The 23,781-nt window shown below is 31.8% G+C and overlaps 2 protein-coding genes and 1 non-coding gene across 3 annotated transcripts; all 3 read right to left on the minus strand.

Moving 5' to 3' along the window:
* Nucleotides 1-3,666: 3,666 nt before the first annotated feature.
* On the minus strand, nucleotides 3,667-5,136 carry LOC114368331. Its single transcript, XM_028325643.1, has 4 exons — nucleotides 4,954-5,136; nucleotides 4,330-4,530; nucleotides 3,934-4,182; nucleotides 3,667-3,843 (listed from the first exon to the last, which is right to left on the minus strand). The coding sequence occupies exons 1-4, from the start codon at nucleotides 5,134-5,136 to the stop codon at nucleotides 3,667-3,669; spliced, it is 810 nt and encodes a 269-aa protein (XP_028181444.1).
* A 5,620-nt stretch (nucleotides 5,137-10,756) lies between these two features.
* On the minus strand, nucleotides 10,757-10,829 carry TRNAR-ACG. The gene has a single exon. It is a non-coding gene; the product is annotated as a tRNA-Arg (tRNA).
* A 718-nt stretch (nucleotides 10,830-11,547) lies between these two features.
* LOC114368332 (cation/H(+) antiporter 4-like) lies at nucleotides 11,548-15,798 on the minus strand. Its single transcript, XM_028325644.1, has 3 exons — nucleotides 15,622-15,798; nucleotides 13,748-14,773; nucleotides 11,548-12,866 (listed from the first exon to the last, which is right to left on the minus strand). The coding sequence occupies exons 1-3, from the start codon at nucleotides 15,796-15,798 to the stop codon at nucleotides 11,736-11,738; spliced, it is 2,334 nt and encodes a 777-aa protein (XP_028181445.1). The 3' UTR covers nucleotides 11,548-11,735.
* Nucleotides 15,799-23,781: the final 7,983 nt, after the last annotated feature.

Genomic DNA, 23,781 nt, shown 5'->3' on the forward strand with positions numbered 1-23,781 from the left:
GTTCAACAAGGAACCCAAAGAGAAGCTCTCACAAATATTCGCAAAATGCCAAAAGTCCTTCTATTGAAAACGAAATCAATACATATATTGTATCTAAAAAAATAGAAATAGACATGGCTTCAAATTAGTTTGGGCCAAAATGACAATGAAAAAAAATAGAAATATAAAAAAGAACATATTTGGTATGGGCCTTCAAATTAGTTTGGGCCTTCAGCAACAATTAATATTCTTAGTAATGCCTCTGCCTCTAGGCCTTCATCCTTCTCCACTTGGGCCTTGTTAAGTATACCTGATACCATTTGTTGGAGGGTATCCACTGACTGTATGGTCCTACTCCTGGTCATAGGTCCCTGTATTTGGGCAGTTTTAGGATTCTCATCACATGTGTATGAGAATCATTTTGTTCAGGTAATTGCATAATTATTATGTTAGTATAAATGCTGACAATGTTGTTAGTTATCTTACATTGAATCTGCTTGTGGTTATGTAACAGGTTTTTTACGAGAGCATTGTCCTTTACCACTATTGACGTTGTTGTGGAATACACATTGTCATTATCAAGTAAAGCAGTGGCCCACCCCATACATAGGTAGAATGCAGTGTTACACAAATTTGTCCTGGATGAAAACCGAATTTGTTGATTTAGATGAAGAATAAACATAAAATATGTTATTTCCACTGACGTTTCTTTAAATAATTATTTTGTTGAAATTTTGTTATGTTATGCATGTTATTTCCATTAATTGTGTTGCTTTGTTAAGATAACATAAAAAAAGAGGACATAAATAAATACTTTGAAAATAATAAACATACGGTTTCATAAGCTAATGAACACCAATTTAAACATTACATTAACTTAAAAGAGAGTTGAAACAAACAGAAAATGCATCAAAAACTACAATTAAATAATACTAATTTTGCATTGAATCATGTTGCGACCGAGACATGTCATCTTCCATTTTAGTTACCGATTTACTAAAAACTGCTAAAATTTCTATTGGGCCAAATCGTTTCTAGTAGTTAGACTATACTAAGACCTTCATCACGTCATCATCAGTTTTTAACTCAATTATTTTAAATTTGATAACTTTTTCTGAATACTCAAAATGACCAGGCTCTCGAAAAAATAATTGTCTTACCGTTTGTGATTCATGAATACCATAAGGGGGAATCCCTTGAGGTGCAACTTGCTTGATCACATCCTTGAGTCCGTCGATGCTACATCCCGAAGGAATGTAAAATCTTTTTGGACTTTTTCATGTGAACGAGTAACCCACAAATTCGCCTTGGCGTAGCATGTTCCACCTCCCATTGTAATATAGGAAGGCATCATAAGTAGAAGACATAGTGGCTTGAAGTAAGTTTAATATACCATCTGGTGTTCTACCAATGGTACATAATAACTCAATCGGGCCAACACACGAGTATTGATCGTTACACATTAACATTGTGTTAACATCATCATCATTTTTCAATTGTATAGATTGAAAGGCAAATTGGTTACCTGCATTTGCGAATGACTGTCGGTAGTAAATTTCAATCCAAATATTGATCGTTGGTTAGTTGAAGGGTATTATGCATTATGCTCTTTAGTGTTTCAAAACTACAACCATTAGGTACTCGCATGGGTATCGGAGTGTAACTTTGGAAAAAACACCAGATTCGTTGTGAATAATTGATCCATTTGGAAAAATAAAAGCTAATCTAGAGTTGACAATGGTCTGACTGCTTGTTTCTCCTAAAAATGCCATAATTTCGAGACTACAAATTGGTTTATAAAGGTAGATTGGGTGAGAATGTGTGATTGTTGAGAGTGTTTTTGTCGTATTTATAGATGTTGTTCAATTAGACTTAAATAACTGAGTAGGCAAGTGAATGTCAGTTTTGTTGGTGCAATATTTTTTTTAAAATAGATGTGTACCACTTCCTATGTGTTGTCAAGTACAACAATGTTGTTTCATGCTTTAAAGTTGCATTAGACATTGTTCGTTGTGTCAACAAGTGTACCGATTCGCACAAGTAGTATAAAACGGTAAGATCGAGTATCGTATCCACAGGGAATTTGTTTCACCTAGAGTATGTATATTCAGTATGTAAACACTTTTAAAGCTTGGAAATAAGGTAAAGATTGAGTGTTAAATTAGGTTTCCACACTATTAAACTACTTGGACAAAAGTAAAATACTCAAAGCTGTAAAATGTGACAAATATCAAGATAAAAGCGTTGGGGAGTTTCCTACTGAATTTTCTCTTGCCGTATAAAAGGATTTTTCTCTATTTAATGTTATCCTAGTGTTCTTACACTGAGAAAATGCTCAGACCATGATTCCTCACATTAATGAGCCTAACTCTCTTAGCTTTTGTTCTTGATTCCTCAACAAACTCGTTATAAAAGAGTTGCACTAAGCACACAGTGTAAAATATACTAGATCACTGCATTTCATTCCTAGACATACATATTTCTAGCTTGCTCTATCAAGTTATAAGGTTTTAAAGCATTTTCTAATACTAAAAAACCTAACTATACATACAAATGGGTGATCAAGCCACAAGCATGTAAAATAAGTATAGATAGAAGCAAAGAACACCAAAAAATAACATTAAATAGATAGTAAGAGCATTACATCAAGAGTTTCAGTAGTTACTCCCCAATAAAGACGTTCTAGTCTTCCATTACAAGTAAAGCTTCAAAATACAAAGAAAGAAAATGAAAGAAGATGATGGAGAATGTCTTCTCCAACCTCTCAGCCCTATTTCTCTCTGTTTTTCACGTAGCAAAACTTTGCTAGACTCTGGTTATGGTTCTTGACTAGATGTCTCTCGATTTCCGCCAATCTCAATGTTTTAAAGGCTCTTGGACTTCTCAGCTCCCGAAGGCTCACTTAGCAGGCATGTCTCGCTGAGCGAGAGTAAGTGAAATTCCGTTAAGCGAGAATGGCCGCGTTGAGCGCGAGAAGAGACAACGTCTTCGCTGGGCGGGCTGGCTGTGCGCTGGGCATGCAGATCTCTGACTTATCCTCTTCTAGGGTTTCCCATCTGCTAAGCGAGTTGGATGCCTCGCTAAGTGGATGAGTCTTGCTTAGCCAATCTGCCTTGCTAAGCGAGTTCATTAGTAGCTTTTTGCACAACATTAGGTCACAAAAAATGGAGTTTCTACTCTATAAAATCACACAAGAAACAAAATATTTATAATTTCCACAAAAAGAACCATAAATTGGAGGCACATTGCTATTTTCTTGCAAATTTTCAATCCAATACTAACTCATGAATAACAACTAACAGACATGCATTGTTATTATCAGTGCTAAAATAACTAAGTAGTCATTTCTATGTCAGTATGTAGGTGTAGTATTGATTTTTTTAAATAAACGCATGCAATTTACAATATGTTGTCAAGTTTGAAAATGATTTATGATGCTTAAATGTTGCAAAAAAACATATTCATAATTTGTTAAGGACAAATTGATTTATTCCTCAAATCAACATTAACGGCTAATTAACGATAAATGGATAACAAAAATTTGTATCAAATAATTAACCATGTGTCCGTAAGTAACATACCAAATTTATAAATTAACCAAATGTCAATGTTAATAAATAAATGTATCAAATAAAAAAATTATCCACAAAATTAAAAATAACATATATAAGGCAAAAAGAAAAAACTTCAATGATCGTCCATATGTTGCCTACGTCTCGATTTGTGACCTCTAGTTGGTTGACCAATATAGCTTCTGGCGATGCTTAGACATTCTTCAGTAACAGTATAGGCTTCTATTCCTTCGATCAAGATCCTTAGGTTCAGTAGCCCCTCCAATTTATTAGCAATTGCTACATAACCATCCTAGTAAGTGAAAAAACAAATATAAAAATTGTTAGTAATAAAATAAAAAACAAAACAAAAAACACAAAATACGAAAAAAAAATGTATTACCACTACATGTCGAGGACAATGCATATCAACGTCTGGTTCATCAGGTGCCGCTGCCACCACCAGTTGCTGAGGCACATCTGGTTCAACAAATGTGTCATATTGTTGAACCGACGGAACTCTAGGAGGATCCCCTTGTTGTGCCGGAGTCATAAACGAATGCAAAATCATGTAGACCCACTCCATGTAATTTGACGAACATTGGCAAGGCACTATACAAATTTTCCCTACAGGTGCAATATAGTCATCGAACTGCATCCATTTCTTCAACAGAAGCCAAAGGCATAGCAGGATGGGGCGGAATGGTCTGGATGACCCAAACTATCGTACAACCCTCTCCAATCGGTGAATGACCGTCAATGGGCCCTATTTGAGATGGTTGGAAAACAAGGAGATCACCTCAAATTCTCTAAATGAACGGTGATCACCATATGGAATCCAACACACAACATTAGGGGTCGATCTGTCCAGACGCCTACGATATGTCAACTCGGGTAATGCCTTACCAGAGGTCCACCGGCATGCACGCAGTCTCCGCTGGTCATAATCCTCGTCAACTATGGCAGAACCAATAGACAGGAAATGCTTATAGATCCAACACTACAGATATTTTACAATCATATTCATTAAAATTAGCGACAACATATAATAACCAACGCCAATGAAAAAATGTTTTATTAACATGTCAACTAACTTGTAACAGAGTGATATATCCTACAAGTTGCCTCACCATGCTCTTTGACGCCTCATTAAATTATCGTACATATGCATAAGTGCAGCAGTGTCCCAAGCGTAAGTCCCACTCTGTGTCAAGTCATGCAGTGCATCCAAGAATACAACATGCACGTTTGTGGCACTCTTGTTAGCAAAGAGTGTCCATCCAAGCAGATGCAACAAATACGCTCGCACTGCTACGATCTAGTGACATGCGTCGATTTTTTTTTACACGTCTCGCAACCAGGATAGTCAAACATAAGAGCCATGACATTGAATCGTCTCAGCTCTTGCCTCTACAACACTGACCTCGAGTAATTCCACCAACATATAGACAACATCGTCGATATGAAGCTGCTCGAAGCTATAGAACGCCCCTATGATCGGTAAATGTAGCAACACCACCATGTCATCCAAGGTGATAGTCACCTCTCCTACGGGCAAATGGAAACTACTAGTTTCCTTATGCCAATGTTCCACGAAAGCAGACATAAGTCCTCAATTGCCCGTATCTAGGGAACATGCGATCAAAGGACTTAGTCCACTGGCAGCCACAAGGTCTTCAATCTCTGGAGTAGACCTACTGAACTTAGCCATCTTCCTTCCATGGGAAGATAACTTAAGCTTAGGACGTTCTTGGAAACAATAATATCAATCATCTAATTAAAAAACAAAATAAGTTATAAGCTACATGCTTTATGTTTTTAAAGATTTACATACCTCTCCATTCCACACTCTCAAAGCAACGTGATTTTCAAAATCTCTCAAAACTGATGTGTCATGAGGTCCGCCTGGAAAACCCTCAACATCAGTAACACCTCCTTCAACAAGTAGTTGTTGTTACTCTTTGTTTAATTCCTCTATGACCGTAGGAGAATCCTCAACAATGGCCGCCTCTTGTCACTGCCTACGGCCAGATGGGATAGACCTTCGCCATTGGGGGCATCATTATCATTGTCACTAGCCTCTCTCCTTCCTAGGATTTTTCCTATTGCTCAACCTAAAGCCCGTTTGAAACCTCTAGTTCTAATCATTATCTGTACAATATTTTTTAAAACTAACAATTTTAAAATATTTAAATTTTAGTTTCAATCATTTTTTAAAATTAACATATTTAATATCTTTTTAAAATTGGTTTCAATATTTTTTTAAAATTAACAATTTTAATATATTTTAAATTTTGGTTTCAACAATTTTTTAAAACTAACTAACAATATTTAAATTATTTTAACTTTTGGTTTCGATATTTTTTAAAACTAAAAATTTAATATCCTTTTAATATTGGTTTGAATATTTTTTTTAAACTAAAAAATTTAATATATTTTAAAATTTGGTTTCAATCATTTTTAAAACTAATTAACAATTTTAATATATTTTAAATTTTTGTTTAAATTTTTTTTTAAAACTAACTAACAATTTTAAAATATTTTAAATTTTGGTTCGAATCATTTTTAAAACTAAAAAAAATATTATCACTTTTAAATATTTGTTTCAATATTTTTTAAAACTAACAAATTTATATTATTTTAAATTTTGGTTTGAATATTTTTTAAAATTAGAAAATTTAATATCCTTTTAATATTGGTTTGAATATTTTTTAAAACTAACAAATTTAATATATTTTAAAATATGTTTTCAATCTTTTTTTTAAAACTAAAAATTTTCAATATATTTTAAATTTTGGTTTCAACAATTTTTTTAAAACTAACTAACAATTTTAACTTATTTTAAATTTTGGTTTGAATCATTTTTTAAAACTAAAAAATCTAATATCACTTTTAAATATTTGTTTCAATAGTTTTTAAAACTAACAAATTTATATTATTTTAAATTTTGGTTTCAATATTTTTTTTATAAGTAACAAATTTAATATCTTTTAAATATTGGTTTCAATATTTTTTTAAAGTTAAACAAATTTAATATTGCAGTATTGTTATTTCCAAATTCGTTTATATTTATTATAATTTTTTTTACCAATCTAATTAGTAAACTAATTTTTTTTGTATTGTTTTTATACCACTATAAAATAATATCACCAAATCAATACTTATAAAATTGCTAAAATTATTTCTAATATACAAAAAAATTACATTACAAAACAAATTAAAAAATAAATTAGAAATTTTAAAAAAGTCATATGGATTGACAATCTGTGTGATCTATACAGATTGTTGATACGTATGGTTCATACGAAAATATATCCGTATGAACCATTCGGATCAGCAATCCGTATGGATCATACAGATTGTCAATCTATGTGACATTTTGTTCAGCAAAAATAATGCACAAACAAACCGAAAATGATAAAGAGAGTAACTTACCTCGAAGGAGAACGGAAATACATCAATGAATGGAGAAGAAGAAGCTTGTTGCGTGAATGAAAGCAAGGAAGAATAGGGAACGAAGAAGAACCAAGGAAGAAGAAGCAACAACGAAGGAAGAAGAAGAATAACCAGGAAGAAGAAGCAACAAGGAAGGAGCAGTCACGAAATAAATGACTTGTACGGACAAGTCACTTTTTTATAGAGAAAAGGTGAAGGCATTTTAACCCTTTCACCTTGGTTGCTGAGTGTCTCAGCAAAAATACTAGGTGCCTAAAACAACTACCATGAATGTCTGGGAAATATATTTTTTTGGCCTTACTTTTGTTAAGTAAATTTGGTTCATATTCTCACGTTTTCATTCTCAATAAGTGAGTTGATATAAGTTGATTTGTATGGAGTGGAATTAATATCAATATTATATACACTTTAATTTTTTTCCTTTCAACTTTTTATATCACATTAATTTTCACAAAAAAAAAATCTAACAAATTTTAGTTAACTAAACATATTCATTTAAAATATTCAGAAATGTTCTCTCATTATTATATTCTCAGAAAATGTCATTCCTACAGCTTCATGATAGCCCTCCTCATGTTATACTGGTTTCGAAACCACTTCATCCGACTCAAATAATGACTATAAGTTTTAGGGAATTTAGTTTTTGCATTGAGTTGAGGAAGTATTATTCGTTCTACATTTTGTTTGCTAAGTGACCCATTGGCATCACGCAATCCCCTATTCATAGCATCCACCAAGAGGTGCAACAACTCATTGGTATCCTCCATAGTCCAAGATACATAATTATCTTTGTCTCTACTCTTTCCTTTGTTATTTTCTTGTGAATCCCCCATTTGATCGCTAATATATATATAAGAAACTAGTTATTTGACAAAAATAGTTATTGTTTCCTAATTGTCAAAAGTATAGTGACTATATCCCGAATAATATACAATTCAATAGAAAAACCAATAAAAAACTACCTAATAATAAAATAAGGGTCATGCTAACATGCGCACTTAGGGCACATGTTAAGGATACTTCCAATAGTAACTATGTCTTAAAAACAACAATTTTTGACTTTTAAAAAAGTAAATTGCACAACTTTCAATACAAAATTTCTATACATAATACACTAACAAGTGTCTTAAGGGCACATGTTAGCATTTTCCATAAAAATAATACTCATATATCATAAAATCATTTAAAAAAAAACTATTAACAAAATAACAATAATAATAACACAATAACAATTAAAAAATTATTAACACGATAATAATAATAATAACACGCTGTCAAAAAAATAATAATAACACATTAATAATTAACATTTTAATAATAACACAAGAAAATAATAATAATAATAATGGACGTTGTAAAAAAACAAGTTGAAGAAACAGAAAAAAAAAAAAGAGTTTTTTATTTTGATTTGCATATACAGTACTAAAAAAAAAGCAATATGAAATCTTGATGCATATCAATTGTCATTCTTTTGATGCATATTCATTGCCTGGACGTTGAAAACAATATGAATACGAAATCTTGAAGCATATACAGCACCCTTTTCTTTTGATTTGCGTAATATACATATAGTATGAACAATATTGACTATCGATTGCCATTAAAAAAATAGGTAAAATTGATTGAAAAGTTGTAAGAGAATGAACCTGGTAGTGGTTTGTGTCTTGTTCGGCAGGAGAAGAAAAAGTCTTTGGAAGATTATGAAAAGTCTCAAGGGTTTGGGTGAGATTGTTGGAGGAGTATTTTATGTGTATTTCTAACTAAAAAGTCTCTCAAAATCCATTCCACAAAAGAATCCATCAAAATCTATTTACTTTTGAATACCAAAAGACATTTTAAAAGTGGTAAGAAATCTCAATTGAATACCAACAGATTTTGTTGCCCTGAAAAAAAAATCTTTATTGTCTTAATTGAATACCACAAGATTTGTTTATATTTTATAAAAGTCTTGATTGAATACCACAAGACTTTTTAATCATAAAAAAGTCTTTTAAAATCCTTTGAAATCTTAATCCAATACACCCCCCTTAAAATATAATCCTTTTTTTTTATTTTCTTCTTTTGTTATTTACGATCCCTACCTTACCAAAAAATAATTAAATTACTTAAATCAAATTCACAACTCCATATATGTACGAGTACGATATAAGATGAGAAGGTGTGCATGTCCTTAGATGTCTGTATTACTGTATAATTGTCTATACATGATATATACACACACTATCGCCACGACATTCATTTTTGTTTGCTCACTATCCCACACACCTTTGCCTCCAACAGTTCCCTTTTCTTATCCTACTATATTCTTAATACACGTTCTGTTTTTTCACTTTGCATTACGGATGAGACCTGCGTTGTGCTTCTGTTGCACTCTTGGTTGTGGCAATATGGCGCACCAAAACCAAGAATCATACCAATTTGATGAATGCCCCACAATTTTCAAAACTGAACGTGGTTGGTTTGAACTCATAAAGGCGCCAAACATAAAGAAGCTACATGTGATCAGTGCCATTTGGTGATCGCAAGGTTTTGAATATTGGTTGCGATCATGTTACAATCTCACCCCATTTGTTGGTATCGCATGTACACAAATGCAGTCGGTACGATCTCAACTACGATCGCAAACAATTAAAAAATCTTAATGTTACATCCCAAATTATAGTCGCAGACCTTTTTTTAAAACCATGATCTTTGTGGATAAATACAAACTCCTTAGACCTTAGTCACAACAAGATACAAAAACGCGTCAAATATGAAATCTTTACATAGATCTTAACATATGTTGTATGGATGCGGGTACGATACGGGATACGGATATGAGAAACAAGATTTAATACAAAATTCTTCAAAAATAATAAAATATGTATGTATTAATAATATAATTTAATATAAGTGTGACTACATTTTATAATGATGGAAAAAATACAAATAAGCATAATTTATAATATAAAATGAGATTAAATTCTTCAACATTGACAAAGAAGTACTTAATAATAAAAAGTAAATGTTCAACTACAACTTACAACACCTAAAGATAAATGTAATATCACACATGAACAATTTCAATCTCATCATTTTCTTGTCCATAGTTAATGAAAAGAATTATCTCCAAATTTGATTCATAAGAGAAAAAGAAAGAGTAACAATTTCAAGAATTCCAATCCCTTCAAGTATATTACATTTATCTCCACCAATATCTCACATTTAACTCTCACCGTCTTTATAACTCTTACTTTTTTTTATCCCCTTTATAACTCTTACTCTTTTTTTTTTTATAAAAGAATAATATTTTTAGTTATTGGACTTGGGTAGGAGCCCAATAAATACCCAAGAATACTCATAAGTATCCAAATTAAGTTCTCATTTTTTTTTTTGAAAAATATTTTTGATACGTATCCAATACGTATTTATGAGTACCCAACAAATACCAAATACAACAACCGTTACGTCTGCGACATAATTTTAGGAGTATCTAATGATTCATACATCTTAACCTATCCGTCCAGCTAGCATGAATGCATGTCATGTCATTGATGTCAACAAAATAAATGAAAGCAACTATTTTTCTTCTTTTTTCTTTCGTGTAACTATTTTGAAAACGCAAAAAAACGGGTACGACATAATCAGTATGTTATGATTCACACATCTTAACCTACCCGTCCAGCTAGCATCCATGTCATTGATGTCAACAAAATAAATGAAACCAACTATTTTTTTTTTTCGTGTAACTATTTTGAAAACGAAAAAAAGTCAAATAAGAGTATCTATAGCGACTCCACTGGGGATCGAACCCAGAATCTCTGGTTCCGTAGACCAGCGCCTTATCCATTGGGCCATGGAGTCCTTATGTATTGTCATTACATTTTAAATTATTAAGAATGCTCTATATTAGATCAACAATTTTGCGCATAACAGTACAAGTTCCGAAGTAATGCGTTGGGCTTTTACAAATGATAAAAAAAAACTGCATAATAACCAACTAACAATACAAAATTGTTTTTCCTATATATACATATGAACATGCTGAATTAGTTTAGAAAATTTAATTGATTCAAAACAAATAAACTTATAAATGCATTAAAATACAAAAGATGTATCCTTAAAAAGATAAGATGATGTGATTGAGCATAAAATCATAAAAAATAATTAAAAATTATTGTAATTTCATAAATAAATCTCTCTCTATATATAGGATTCTGATTGAATTTAATCGATTTTCAAAAATTAGATACAAGATCAGATTTCATTAAATAAATTAATAAATATTTAATTTTTGTGGATTGCGATATTTTGTTGTTGTTTGTTTAGTTTTTAATTTCTAATTGATTTTTATTTTTCAAATTAAATTTAATTAATACACACTGAACATCCTAAAGAACTTGACAACTTTTGATGTTCCTTTTGATTTTAGGAAGTATAAATTATTTGATGTTTAACTTAAATAATCAAATTATAAATAATAACAGGATAAGTACTCTTTACTATTCCAATAAAAAAATGAACTGAATCCGTAAATTCCAAAGGAGAAAGAAAACAAAGTAAAACCACAAATTTTCACACCTTTGTTTAATTATACCCTATCTATATACCTCCTTTACAAAATCATGAAACATATATTTTCTACACCCTAAAACCAAACCAACCCCCTCTAACACCAAAACCAAAAATTCAACAACAATTCAAGAAAACACAACTTCCCATCTACACCACCAATTAAACCCAAATTAAACATTCCCCATGAATTCATTATCAAGCATCCTTGGCTGTTCTCTGTTGCTGCATCACAAACACAGAAGCCTTGCCAGCTGCATCAGTTGAAGCCAACAAATCCCCCAACACACCAAGTTCTGGATACTCACTCCACTGCAACAACCCTGAAGTTTGAGGGGTTTCAACCCCTGCTTGTCTTCCAACAATGATCAAATCATACTCAGTCACCAAAGACCTAATCACCAAAGCCGTGTCAGGCCCATCCTTCACAGTCTTCTCAATGTAGTTCACATAAGCCTCTCCCACCTTTTTGTTCACCTTTATATCATTCAGAATCTCAGTGTCAAGCATTCCCTGCCAATCCCTCGTGTTCATCTCATTGCATGAATCAACAAAAAACCTAACCACGGTGAGTCTAACATGCGGGTTCTTGGTCATTCTTTTTGCAAAGAAAAGCGCTTCTCTATCATCTTTTCCTCCAATGAAAAGCATGCATACAGTATAAGGCGTTTCAGGTGAGAAAATATGGGTCATTTGAGCTCTTTCGATTAAAATTCCAACCGAACACGGTGCTCTCTCCATGACACGATAGTTTAACTCTCGCAATGACTCGTCCTCTATCTCGATGAAGTTCCCATCAGAAGACCATTTCTTGTGAAACGGCAAGACGATGAGCGAGGCAAACTTGTCCAGGGCCAAAGTACAGATGTCATCATACATATTCTCCTGAGGGGATATCGACGTAAAGGTGTTCACCACCAACGCGCCCTTGAACTCCTGCTCGAAGTTCTGGAACGCGTCGACGAGCTTCTCCGCCATGGAGCTGTTGGAGTCGGCTCTCTTCTTCTTCTGGAGCTGGTGGCAGACGAAGAGTGGGGAGGCGCGGCCGATGAGCTCGATGAGCTGGAGCACGTAGGCGCAGACAGGGTCCTCCTTGGTAGGGAATGTGGCCTCGAGGAGGTTTATTGTTGGGGGAATGTTGTCGGGTCTGTGGATGCATGTGAGGACTCGAAGCTCGCCGTTCGTCTTGAGGTCGAAGATGTTTCGCTTTGTGTAGTTCCCTGCGTATTTCTTCATAGGGTCGTAGAGGTGGGTCAGGACCATTGGTATTGCTGTGGCGTTCAGGATGATGCACACCATCACCAGAGCGAACACGTTATCGGGCATTCCCTGCATTAATTAGGAAACAAGCAAATATAATGTTGGTGCGGTGGTAAAAGGAAGAAGAAAAGGAGAGAAATTTAGTGGGTCCTGATCACACGTACATAATATGACTATTTTGTTATTAACAAGATTTATTTGATATTCAATTAACATCGATCAAGATTCAAATCATGTATCATTTGTTAAAGAAGATAAAGATATTATCAAGTAGATAACTAGAATTTTATAACAAATCAAACATAATGAGGATTAGACCCTTTGATATATTAAAGTACATTATGAGCAACATAAAGTAGGCTCGTATAATTATATTTTATGAAATAATGAAATTTAGAAAATTACACTGAAACCCTTAAACGTTAGTCAAATTATGTATCGTATTTTTATCTTTTTTTTACTCTATACAAACTCTTTTAATTTTGACACATTATCAATTAATACAACAACCAATTAAAAAAGAGTATCGATATGAGTCTTAAAATAATTATTACAAAAGTAAATAATTTCAGAGAAATTACTCTAAGCATGGAAATTTATCATTTCTTATTATTGGTTAATTATGTAAAAACATTTATATTGATATTACATGAAATTTAAATTCATAATCTTAACATATATAATAATTCATGATCGAATCACATAATAGATACATTTTAATAAATTCTAATTTATATAGCATTATAACATTGTATAACCCTCTTAACACAAGCTTCACCTGATTTACTAATTAAGGGTTACGATGCTCTGAGAATGTAATTTTTTTAAGAAAAAAAAAACTCGAAAGATTTGTTTTATACCCCAGAATCATGATTTTTTTATATGGAAGACTTATGTCCAAGAATTGAATGAGCATTGGACTTATGAGAGCTATGAAATAGAATGCTTACCATGACATCTCTGACCATAGAGTATCCAGCCATTTCAACTACGCCTTTGCAATTCATAATCAAAGCGAGGGACACAGAGTCATTCAAGGGCATGTTGCTGTACAAAGGAGGCAAAGTGCATGCAACAACTTTGACAACGCTAGTCACTACAATAATAATCAGGGTTTGCACCATGAACTCGTCAACACCTCCATTCACCTTTTCTGTCCAATTCATGAAGTCTCTTAGGTCCACCCTCATAGCACAAGTGGTCACAAAAGCAGGCACCAAAACCCAATTAACAAAAGTGTCAATCTTTTTTGTGATGGCAGTGCCCAATGGAGGCCCCTCTGGGGTAGCCAAGCCCAACACACAAGGCCCAAAGAGAGCAAAAAACCCTATTCGATGTGTGGCATATGATGATAACAAAACCAATATGAGTATGCAATAGACATAGTGATCACTAACTGGGGAACCCTCTGGGGTCTGTTTTATGATCCAAAACATTGCAGGGCGAATGATGAATACAACCAATAGCACAAAGAAAACTGCAGCTGCGAGGGAAAACCAAGCTCTTGATGGCTCTTGGAACACAATTTTAGAGAAAGTTAGGATTGTTATCAAGAACAAGTTGAACACCTCAGTAACTAAAGTTGAGGATTGGGCTAATCTCCCCAACTCCGAATTGAGGATCTTGAGATCACTTAAAACTGTGCAAATGGTTGAGAAAGGGGTCATGGAGAACAAGCCAGAGATGACTCCAAGTTTTGTTGCCTGACCAATGTCTAAGTATTTTATTGAGTGAAAATGCACAACAGCCATGCTACATAGAAAGGGTGCCATTATGGCAATGGACCCTATGTTGGTGGCATTTCTTCTAGACCTGTGGACCACACTCATGTCTGTTTTGACACCAGTGTAGAAGAGGAAAAGCATGTAGCCAAATACTGAAAGCAACCCCAGATTTGCCTGAGAGTCAAAAATGAACAAGTCCCTACATTTCTGAGCCCATTTTTCTGAGAAGGTAGTTGCAAAGATTAGGCCAACCTGCTCAAAACCCCCATCAGCATATGTTAGTCAATATTCAAAAAAATAGTAACAACGGAACAGGCTAGCACATTCAACGTCATAATTAAGAGCAATTCTTGCAGCAGCACAATGCCTAGGATTTTATAAACACGATCAATTAAAAGCTTAAACATGCATTACAGTAATCATGATTAAATATGTTTTTTGACTTTTGAAAATATCACAATTTTTTTGTTTTAGTATAAAAACATGGTTTTGAAAAACAAGAATGAGATGCTTCTTAGAACTATAAACAAGTATAATGGTTAAGGTTTGAAATTATGGTCACGGTTGCAGTTTCATTAGGATGGTTGATGTTGTTTGAAATTATGGACAAATACAACCACAATTACAATGACTCTGAAAATCTTGATGTAGCAGCAGAATTGCGATCACAAAATATTTTTTAAAAAGCTTGATAAGGAGATATTAAACTACATAATTTTCCTAAATGTGAGAAACAAAGAGGAGTAAAACTTTTAGAGAGTAAAACAAAAAATGGTAATATTTTAATGGAAACATATTAAAACCAAATAATAGTAATAAAAAAAATGTGATATTCTCTAAAAATTGTAAATTAAAAATGAATAAAACCTTCATAGAATAAAACAAAAAATGGTGATAATCTCCTGGATTAAAATTATATTTAAACAAGTAATAGTAATAAGCATGACAAGGAAGTACGTGTTAATGTTCTTTTAACGTTTATCTTTATCTTATTATTGGTTCGTACGGATGCAAAAATTACTAATGTCATGATTTGAAATTGACAAGTACATAGGGACAATGGATGTGGCAAAATAAATGTGTTGAAGGGAAGGACTTACGACGCTCATGGAAGTGAATCTGGGGACTCCTAGACGACCCAGAAATGTGTGCAAGAAAAAGGTTGCAAGAAAGATAAGACACATCTGCATCTGTAACATTGGCAAAGCATTTTCTGGAAGAATGCCTTTTGTGGTGCTCCATGACATCTCTGAATTCACGCGCGGGGGCAAGTCCATGCATGTTGTAATATAAAAATTTGAATGGTTCACTAATGGATTGGACATGCTTAATTTTTATATATGCTTTATGTGTTCAATGCAACCCTTGTCTTGTTCTAATTTTTTAACCTCTAAGCATGAGAAATAATATATATAATTCAGAAGGAAAAACAATAGAGCGTAAGAGAAATTAGCACAATGATGCCAGAAATTAAGAAGTTAATTAACAATTGACATTTGTTTTGTTGTGCTTTTTGTTTCCCGAATTCTCAAGGTCAAACACCAAATCTCCAGCCAGCAGTCATTTTGAATGACCATTGACAACTAACAGATTATTAGTCCATGTATTTTGACAGTTTCATTCCAATAATATAAAAGTGAAACTTGGATTCTGTTGTACATTGCAGTTGTTTGTCAAATGATTATTGTTAATTTGGCAATCTTCTATATTTAGATAAGATGAGCGAAACTAATTAAACAACTGCGTTTGATTAAAAATAAATAAATAGACAGAGGACATACAAACCAACTCCACACTTGTACATCACAATCACATAAATTTCAAGCCCAAATAATATATCAACGATGGATTATAAATTATACTCAATCGAGATAAATGTTAATACAAAGGCACTTTTAATATTAATAGAAATTTATTAAACATTATATTTTTAATTATTCTCCCATTATAATTATAATTATAATTATTGTGTAAGAAAAAAATTTATTCTAATATAAGAGTAATTATCATTTTAATTTTTGAATATAACATTATTAATTACTTTTATTTATATATTTCTTATATATTAATGATGAACTACAAAATTTAAAAATGAATTAATAATAATGTAAGATTAATTTTATAAAATTATTACTCTCTTTTATATATTTATTATTTTTTTATTGATACTAGTATGAGAGTCCATGCAATGCACGGATAAATTGATTAAACTTTTGAATTTTTAGTTGTATTTTATGTTTTTTGTAAACCATTATGTTTTGTATCCATTATTTATAAATTTGTAGAATTAGAAGTAAATAATGCAATTAAAAGTCGTTTTGGTATCTACACTTTATACATCATGGAAGTCTCAATTTTTGAATTTAAATGGAACAAATGTACCAATAACAACATGTAAAGGATACCAAAAATTAATTACCTCCAAAACAACCATAGAAATTGAAAGTACCCCAAGCATGCAGTTTGTAAGAAATAATATGGAAAGAAATACATGAAAGTCAAATGTAATAAAATTGGAAATATATACATGTTTGTTATAATAAAGATGTTCAGATAGCTAATAACTTTACAAAGTATAGAATTATAATCTAAAGCATCATTTGTGGTATCATAATCATCAAGAGTTATACATAATAGCTAACATAGATTCGTACAAAAGTTTTTTAAATACTAATCCAAGATAGAGCAAAGTTGTCTTCTAGATTTGGAAACTCAAAAATAATTTCTTGGCCAGTTTCCAAATTTTTTTCAGCTGCAAAATACCTCCATCCAAAGTCTATTTTTGCAGTCTTCCTCTAATGATTGTAGACAATGTTGTATTCTGTATTCCCTTCCAGATTGACTTGTGTAAAATTTGCATTTTTTCATGAATGAATACATAGAACTTGACACGACTTGAAATTAAGATTAAGTTGATGTGAGATATATTAAATTTACAGTATTCAATCCAAGATTGTTTCTAAATTTCAAAAAGTCATGAATCACTTACCAAACTGTTGCACGTTGCTTTATACTGATTCAACAGGACTTTGAACGTGACTGAGTTAGGATTTTGCTTATACAACAAATGTCATTTTGGAAAAGCTTGTGATTGAGAGTTGCTTTTGAACATAGTCAACAGGAAAACTGATAATCCATAATAGTTCATAGTTAATTGATGATTGCCTATTAATCCATAAAAATCTCTTAGCTGAGTCGAGCCAGCCACTATAGTTAGGCTCTAAAGATTTTTGTTGTATTTAACAGAGTGTACGTTGTCATCTTTTTCTAGAAGATGTCAAGTATAATCTAAGTCATCTTTCCATCTGACAACAAAACTCCTACTAACCTCACCATAAGACTACATATAAAATAAACTAATTTAAATAATACTGAACAGTTATGTAAGCCTTGAATATTTGAGAATAATGTTTAAATTGTGACATGATCCTTAATGTGTACTGTGTTGAACATGTCAATTTCTTTTTTGTTAATTTTCATCATTAATTTAGCCATGTCTTTCCAACACTTCTGATCCTCATCCATCATTCCTAAATTCCAGCATAAATAGAGGATATACACATAGAATGGTCAAGCATACATAAAGATGAAAATGCTCAAGCAATGCATAATATAAAGTGTGAAACTGTTATGCACACAGAATATGATGTTGTATCAAACTGTTATGACACTAAAGCATAATAATAGGATACACACATAAAATGTTATGTTTGTCATTACAACATATTCTTCACATTGCTTTCAGATACACACATTGCACCCACCTATTATTCTCAGACAAAAAATTAAAATTTATAGGTTGAAAGTATCAGTTTTTTGTTTCACATTCACAAAAATCCTGAGCTAATATACTGATGTTGCTATTTTTTAATAGTTTAATGAACACACAAATATAGCATCAATTGAATAATCTATGAAATCCAGAGAATTTTGGAATATCATTTGACTGTAGTAATCCTTTAGTAAAGTTTATTTTTTTATGGTTTAATAACACACACACACACACACACACACAACTACATATATCCATTTTTGTTATCGAAGAATGATATTTCTAGATTGAAACAATCAGTTTTGTGTTTCAAATTAAAAGCCCTAATATAATTTGTTATGACATTATAAAGTTTATCTCATTGCTCACCACATTCGACATGTTTAGTTAACCAAGTTTAGGTTTTGTCACAAAGGATCAATTATAAACATTCAGTAGAGTAGTATGAAGATGCTTACCAGGTGGAATAGACCATGGTGGAGCACTAGTGTGTTCTTCTTCAATGTTAGATATAGTCCGATCCTGCACCAGCACTACCTCTGATTTCATATTTTCACGAAGCAATGTCACTGAAACAAGTGAAGTGAAGGGACATTTGTACTGATTAGTGGTGCAGTTAATTGAATGAGCAGTTATAATGTTCCAGTGGATAAACGAGATACAGTTCCAAAATGACTAAGGCCCAAGTGTTACATAGATCCCATGTGTTAAATATTAGGCCTTTTTTGTCTGTACCGAGTAGATTTCTTGTACACCCAACACATATTCCAATTTTCCAAAATTACCCCTGCTAATAAATGGATTGGTGACAAAATAATTGTCTTCTTTTATTCTACATCTAACGCAAAACATGTTGGCAAAGACAAAGAAAAGAGGGTCAGACGCAGAAATTCCTACAGAAGTTGAAAAAAATGAAAAACCTGATATAAAAATGGACAAAGGAAGAATAAAAAAAATATGAAGGAAGAAATGTGCTAGTGGAGATTTAGAACTGTCTCAAAAAGCCTCCACAATAATTCTTCTGAAGTTAGTAAAATAAAAATACAAGATTAGAAGCATAAGTAACACTGCAATGCAAACACTTCTAATACAAATCAGGAAACGTTGTATGTAATCAAATCAATGGTGTTAAAAAGACATGAACATTTACATATTAATAAGAAAGTTTTTATATAAGAATGGTCCAAAAATATTTTTTGCACAATATCTAAATCTAGCGTCTTACGAACATAATAAATATAAAGAATGACAGAAAAGACAAACAACTACATCCACCACAATTCAATGACGATTATGTCTTGGAAATAATCTCTGGTTTATTTTTCTTTTAATTCTGATTTTTTTAAAAAAAATTATGTTGGTAGAGGCAGTGTTGAAGGAATGCAATTTTTATTAAGCTAATGAGATTTTCAACCAAACCAAACACTAACATCAATTTCACAAAATAAAAATGTATTTTAGAAAGGAGAGAACCAAAGGAAAACAAAAACTTGTCGGTGTTCTTGTGCTTCCTCGGTAGTTTTCGCTTCAGATAAAGAAGAAGAGCAAAGAAATGAGAATCTATCAAAGGGAGAGAAATGAGAAATAGACTTCAGAACCCATTGATATCCAAATTCAAAATTCAAAAACCTAAACTCAAAATGTAGTGGGAAGACAAACAAAATTCAAATTCAAATTTAAAATGGAGCATATTTCCTTCTTCAATAAAACATATTAAGGTTGAACAAAAAGATTCAGCTATACTAACCTACAAAAATGTGAAATACATCATACCTACAAGATTTTGACTATACTTCTCTGCGAATTACATAAACCAAAACTTTTGGGTCATCCTCCCAAAAAATTTCATAACATGTGTGGTGTTACTCTGTTACATACAAAGTATCATCTGCATGCAACCTGTTATGCGGTGTGCATGAAAGGAGTAACTCATTTTCTCTACACTTGTTTTGCTTCAAACCAGCCAAGTTATGTGCATTTTGTGCAATTGTGCAACTGGAATGCTTATTCTAATTGTTTTGTTGTGAATCTATTTTACTCAAAGACACAAATGTTTCAAATCTATTTTGCAAACCTCATTGTTCTGTTATTGCTTTATCATTGCTCTCGTATTTCCTTTTCATGCTATTTCCAATCATAGCCAACAACAAAAATAAAAAAAAGCAATAAAAGGATTGATAATAAAATAGTTTTGGTTTGTTGTAGGTTTTCTAAAAAGTAAGGAATATCCCTTTGGTTGAGATTACGCTTAATTCCTGACATAACTTTTTGTTTTCTGCATCATATTAGGCATGTTGCTCATTTACCATCTACTACTATCATATTCAGTCTTTCATAGAAAATTAACAAAATGAAAACAATTTAACATTTATAATAATTATCAATGTAAAAGATATAAAATAGTATTTGTTCACAAAAGATACTAATTAGAGACCTACACAAAAGTTGACACAATAGCTATATTTGTGCCACATTATTTGTCTAAACATTCATATCTAAACCATCAAAACATAACCACAACTACAAATATTTTCTATTACAGAGAAGGAATAAATGTCATTTCCTTGCTTGCATTGAGCATGTCTTCACAATTCCTCCTTCTCCATTGATACGCTGATAATCTTTGATCATCAATGTAATCAACTCCCGTATTTTTTCTTGCAATTGTTGAAATGTTCTTGCAAGCTCCGGATCTCCTTTGAAGAACCTAATATGGAATTTACGGTCGCCCACATAAATAAACATTATTTTCCTTTGATCATAAATTTCATTTAGCCTTCTAAATTCAGGCAAGCCTTTGTAGATGATAATTGAGTTTTTGTCATTTTCAAGGAGTTCGACCTTTGATACCCTCCCTTGCTTATGATCAACTCTCAATTTGTAGACACTTCATTCTTAAATGTTTTCCAAAACTTAGGACAAACAAAGAGAGAGTCTTATTTCATTGACATAGTAAAGAATGTTAAAAAAGTTGATTTTATCAAAATGTCATTTAGATACTAATGTATCTTGTATAGGTTTTTGGAAAACAAAAATCGCAAGTACTGAAACAACTCAAGAGGCTACTAAGATTCATAATAAACATTTGAATAGCTAAATTATAATCAAGCAGTAATGTAGAGTGTGTTGTTTCATATGCACCAGAACCAAATATTATACTTTTCATTTTACTAATTTTTATCTGATTATGTTTAAAAGGTTATGTAGAATGATCATTTAATACTAAAGACATCTAGGAAAAATAACTCTATTTTTGGCTTAATTTGTACTATCTCTATTTTACCGTCGACACATGCACAATGGACTCAATAAAGCCCAATATAATATGTTATACTAAGACAGATAGATGAGTAACAGCTACACTGTGCCACTGTGTGGAACTTTAGTAATCTTAGATTATTCCAAAATAGAGGTATTAATTTGCTTTTCTCTTAATCACTGTTAAAATTTATCACTCTAGTCATCCAGCAATCATAAACCATTCCATTTCTTTAATTAATTGTTTTACATGTCAAGGTGGTGATTGTTTACATTTGAACAATACCAAAATCACAAAGATTATACTCTGTTTATGGACAACATAGTAATTTACAGTGAAAATTTTTTTTTTGAAAGCAATTTCAAAACCCTAATTTCTCATTAGAGTTTTTCTTACTGTAACCCTTAATAGAATATTTGTGTATCCTTGTGAAATGACACAACGAAACAATATATGGTTCACTTTTGTCATTTCAAAATACTACGTGAAATGGAATACATTATGAGGAAGAAGACATACCCAAAGGAAGAAATTGAATGTCGTGAACGCACCAATCATCGCATCTCTCAAAAAATTGTCATTCCCTAGAGCATCAGCCATGACGTTCTTATTGTTCTTCGTTGCTCTTCTTCTCGTGCTTCATTTTGCTATGTTTTTTAGAATGTGTTTCCTGCTCAAATATGCGAGATTTGGCAGAGAACTTATGAAGTGTGAACTTTTTTTGATGCACCTGTTGATATTATTCTACACCCAACAATAAGAGTGAAAAACCAAAAATACCCTTAAGTATAACATACGGATTGGAAATCCGTAATGCCATTACGGATTCCCAATATGTAACACCATTAAGGATTCACAATTTGCAAGACCATTACAGATTGGCAATCGGTAAGAATATTATGGATTTTCAATACATAAGATTCTTATGGATTGCAAATTTGTATGTTTATGAATGTTTAGAAAATATCATATTTAGAAATAAATCAAAAATTGTTGGGCGTATAAGATTTTATTCCGGTGTAGAAAGAAAATCCCTTGAAGTGTTTGTTTGTTCAGCTACGTATTGGGTCAACATGCATTAGTGAGATAGATTTTTTTGAGCCATTTTCTAGTTGTACCACCAAATTTATTCATCCACCCATATCAAATACACTAAATACAGGAAATGCCCTTACGTATAGATTAGCATTCCATTTTCATCCATAATTGTATAATCATGGACTTTGGTAACAATTATTTATATTGGTTATAGAAATTTTTCTTGCATCCAACTTATCATTTTATACACGCTGGTTAAAGGCAAAAACTGAAAATACACTTACAAATTGCAGATACAAATTAGTAATCCAGAGGACGATTTTTTTTTAAAATTGTTATATAATTTTATTCTGTTTTTTGTTTGGGTGGAGACAATATTGAATGAATGCACCTACCTATTGTTCTTATACGAAAAAATAAAATTTTTAGGTTGAAAGTATCAATTTTTTGTTTCACATTCTCAAAAATTCTGAATTAATATAGTGATGTTAATTTTTTTTAACAACTTAATGAACAAACAAATGTAGTATGAATTGAATAAACTCTAAAATCTTGAGAATTTTGGAATTAATTTTGCATGTAGTGATCCTTAAGTATAGAACACAACAAAAAGACAGTCTGCATATATCTAATTTTGTGAATATTTTCTTTATTAGCTCAGATTGATGTGTTTTGTTTGACCATTTGGCTGTATACATCTATTTTTAAAATTGACTCCAATTATACTATACTCTCTTCATCTATATTTCATCTATAATATCAGTAATGATGAAGTCATTGTAAGTCATTTTCTTATGTATTATTGTGCTACAACCATTGTCCTATGATAGTATCCTGGATGAGTTGTATCCTCACAATTTTTTTTTGCATTTACATTACTAGATTTTTTACCAACTACTGAAGTTCAAAACCCACCAACATGTTGTTCAACTCAGATTGATGTGTTTTTAATTTACTTTTTGAAATTTATATCCATACTTTGCCAGAGGCCATAATCCATTTGTTTATTGTGTTATTAACACTGTTGTTGTTATTAAGACGGGTAAAAATCATATAACTCAGTTGCTGAATTGAATATTAAAAAATCATGCAGATTATACAGTAAAGAAGTGGATTCAAAATTGTAAACAAGAGTTGCCACCCATTATGAATAGTTGGTTAAAAAACAAAATACATTGCTAAACAAACAAC

Source organism: Glycine soja, chromosome 9 (assembly GCF_004193775.1).
Source record: "Glycine soja cultivar W05 chromosome 9, ASM419377v2, whole genome shotgun sequence".
Classification (NCBI taxonomy): Eukaryota; Viridiplantae; Streptophyta; class Magnoliopsida; order Fabales; family Fabaceae; genus Glycine; species Glycine soja.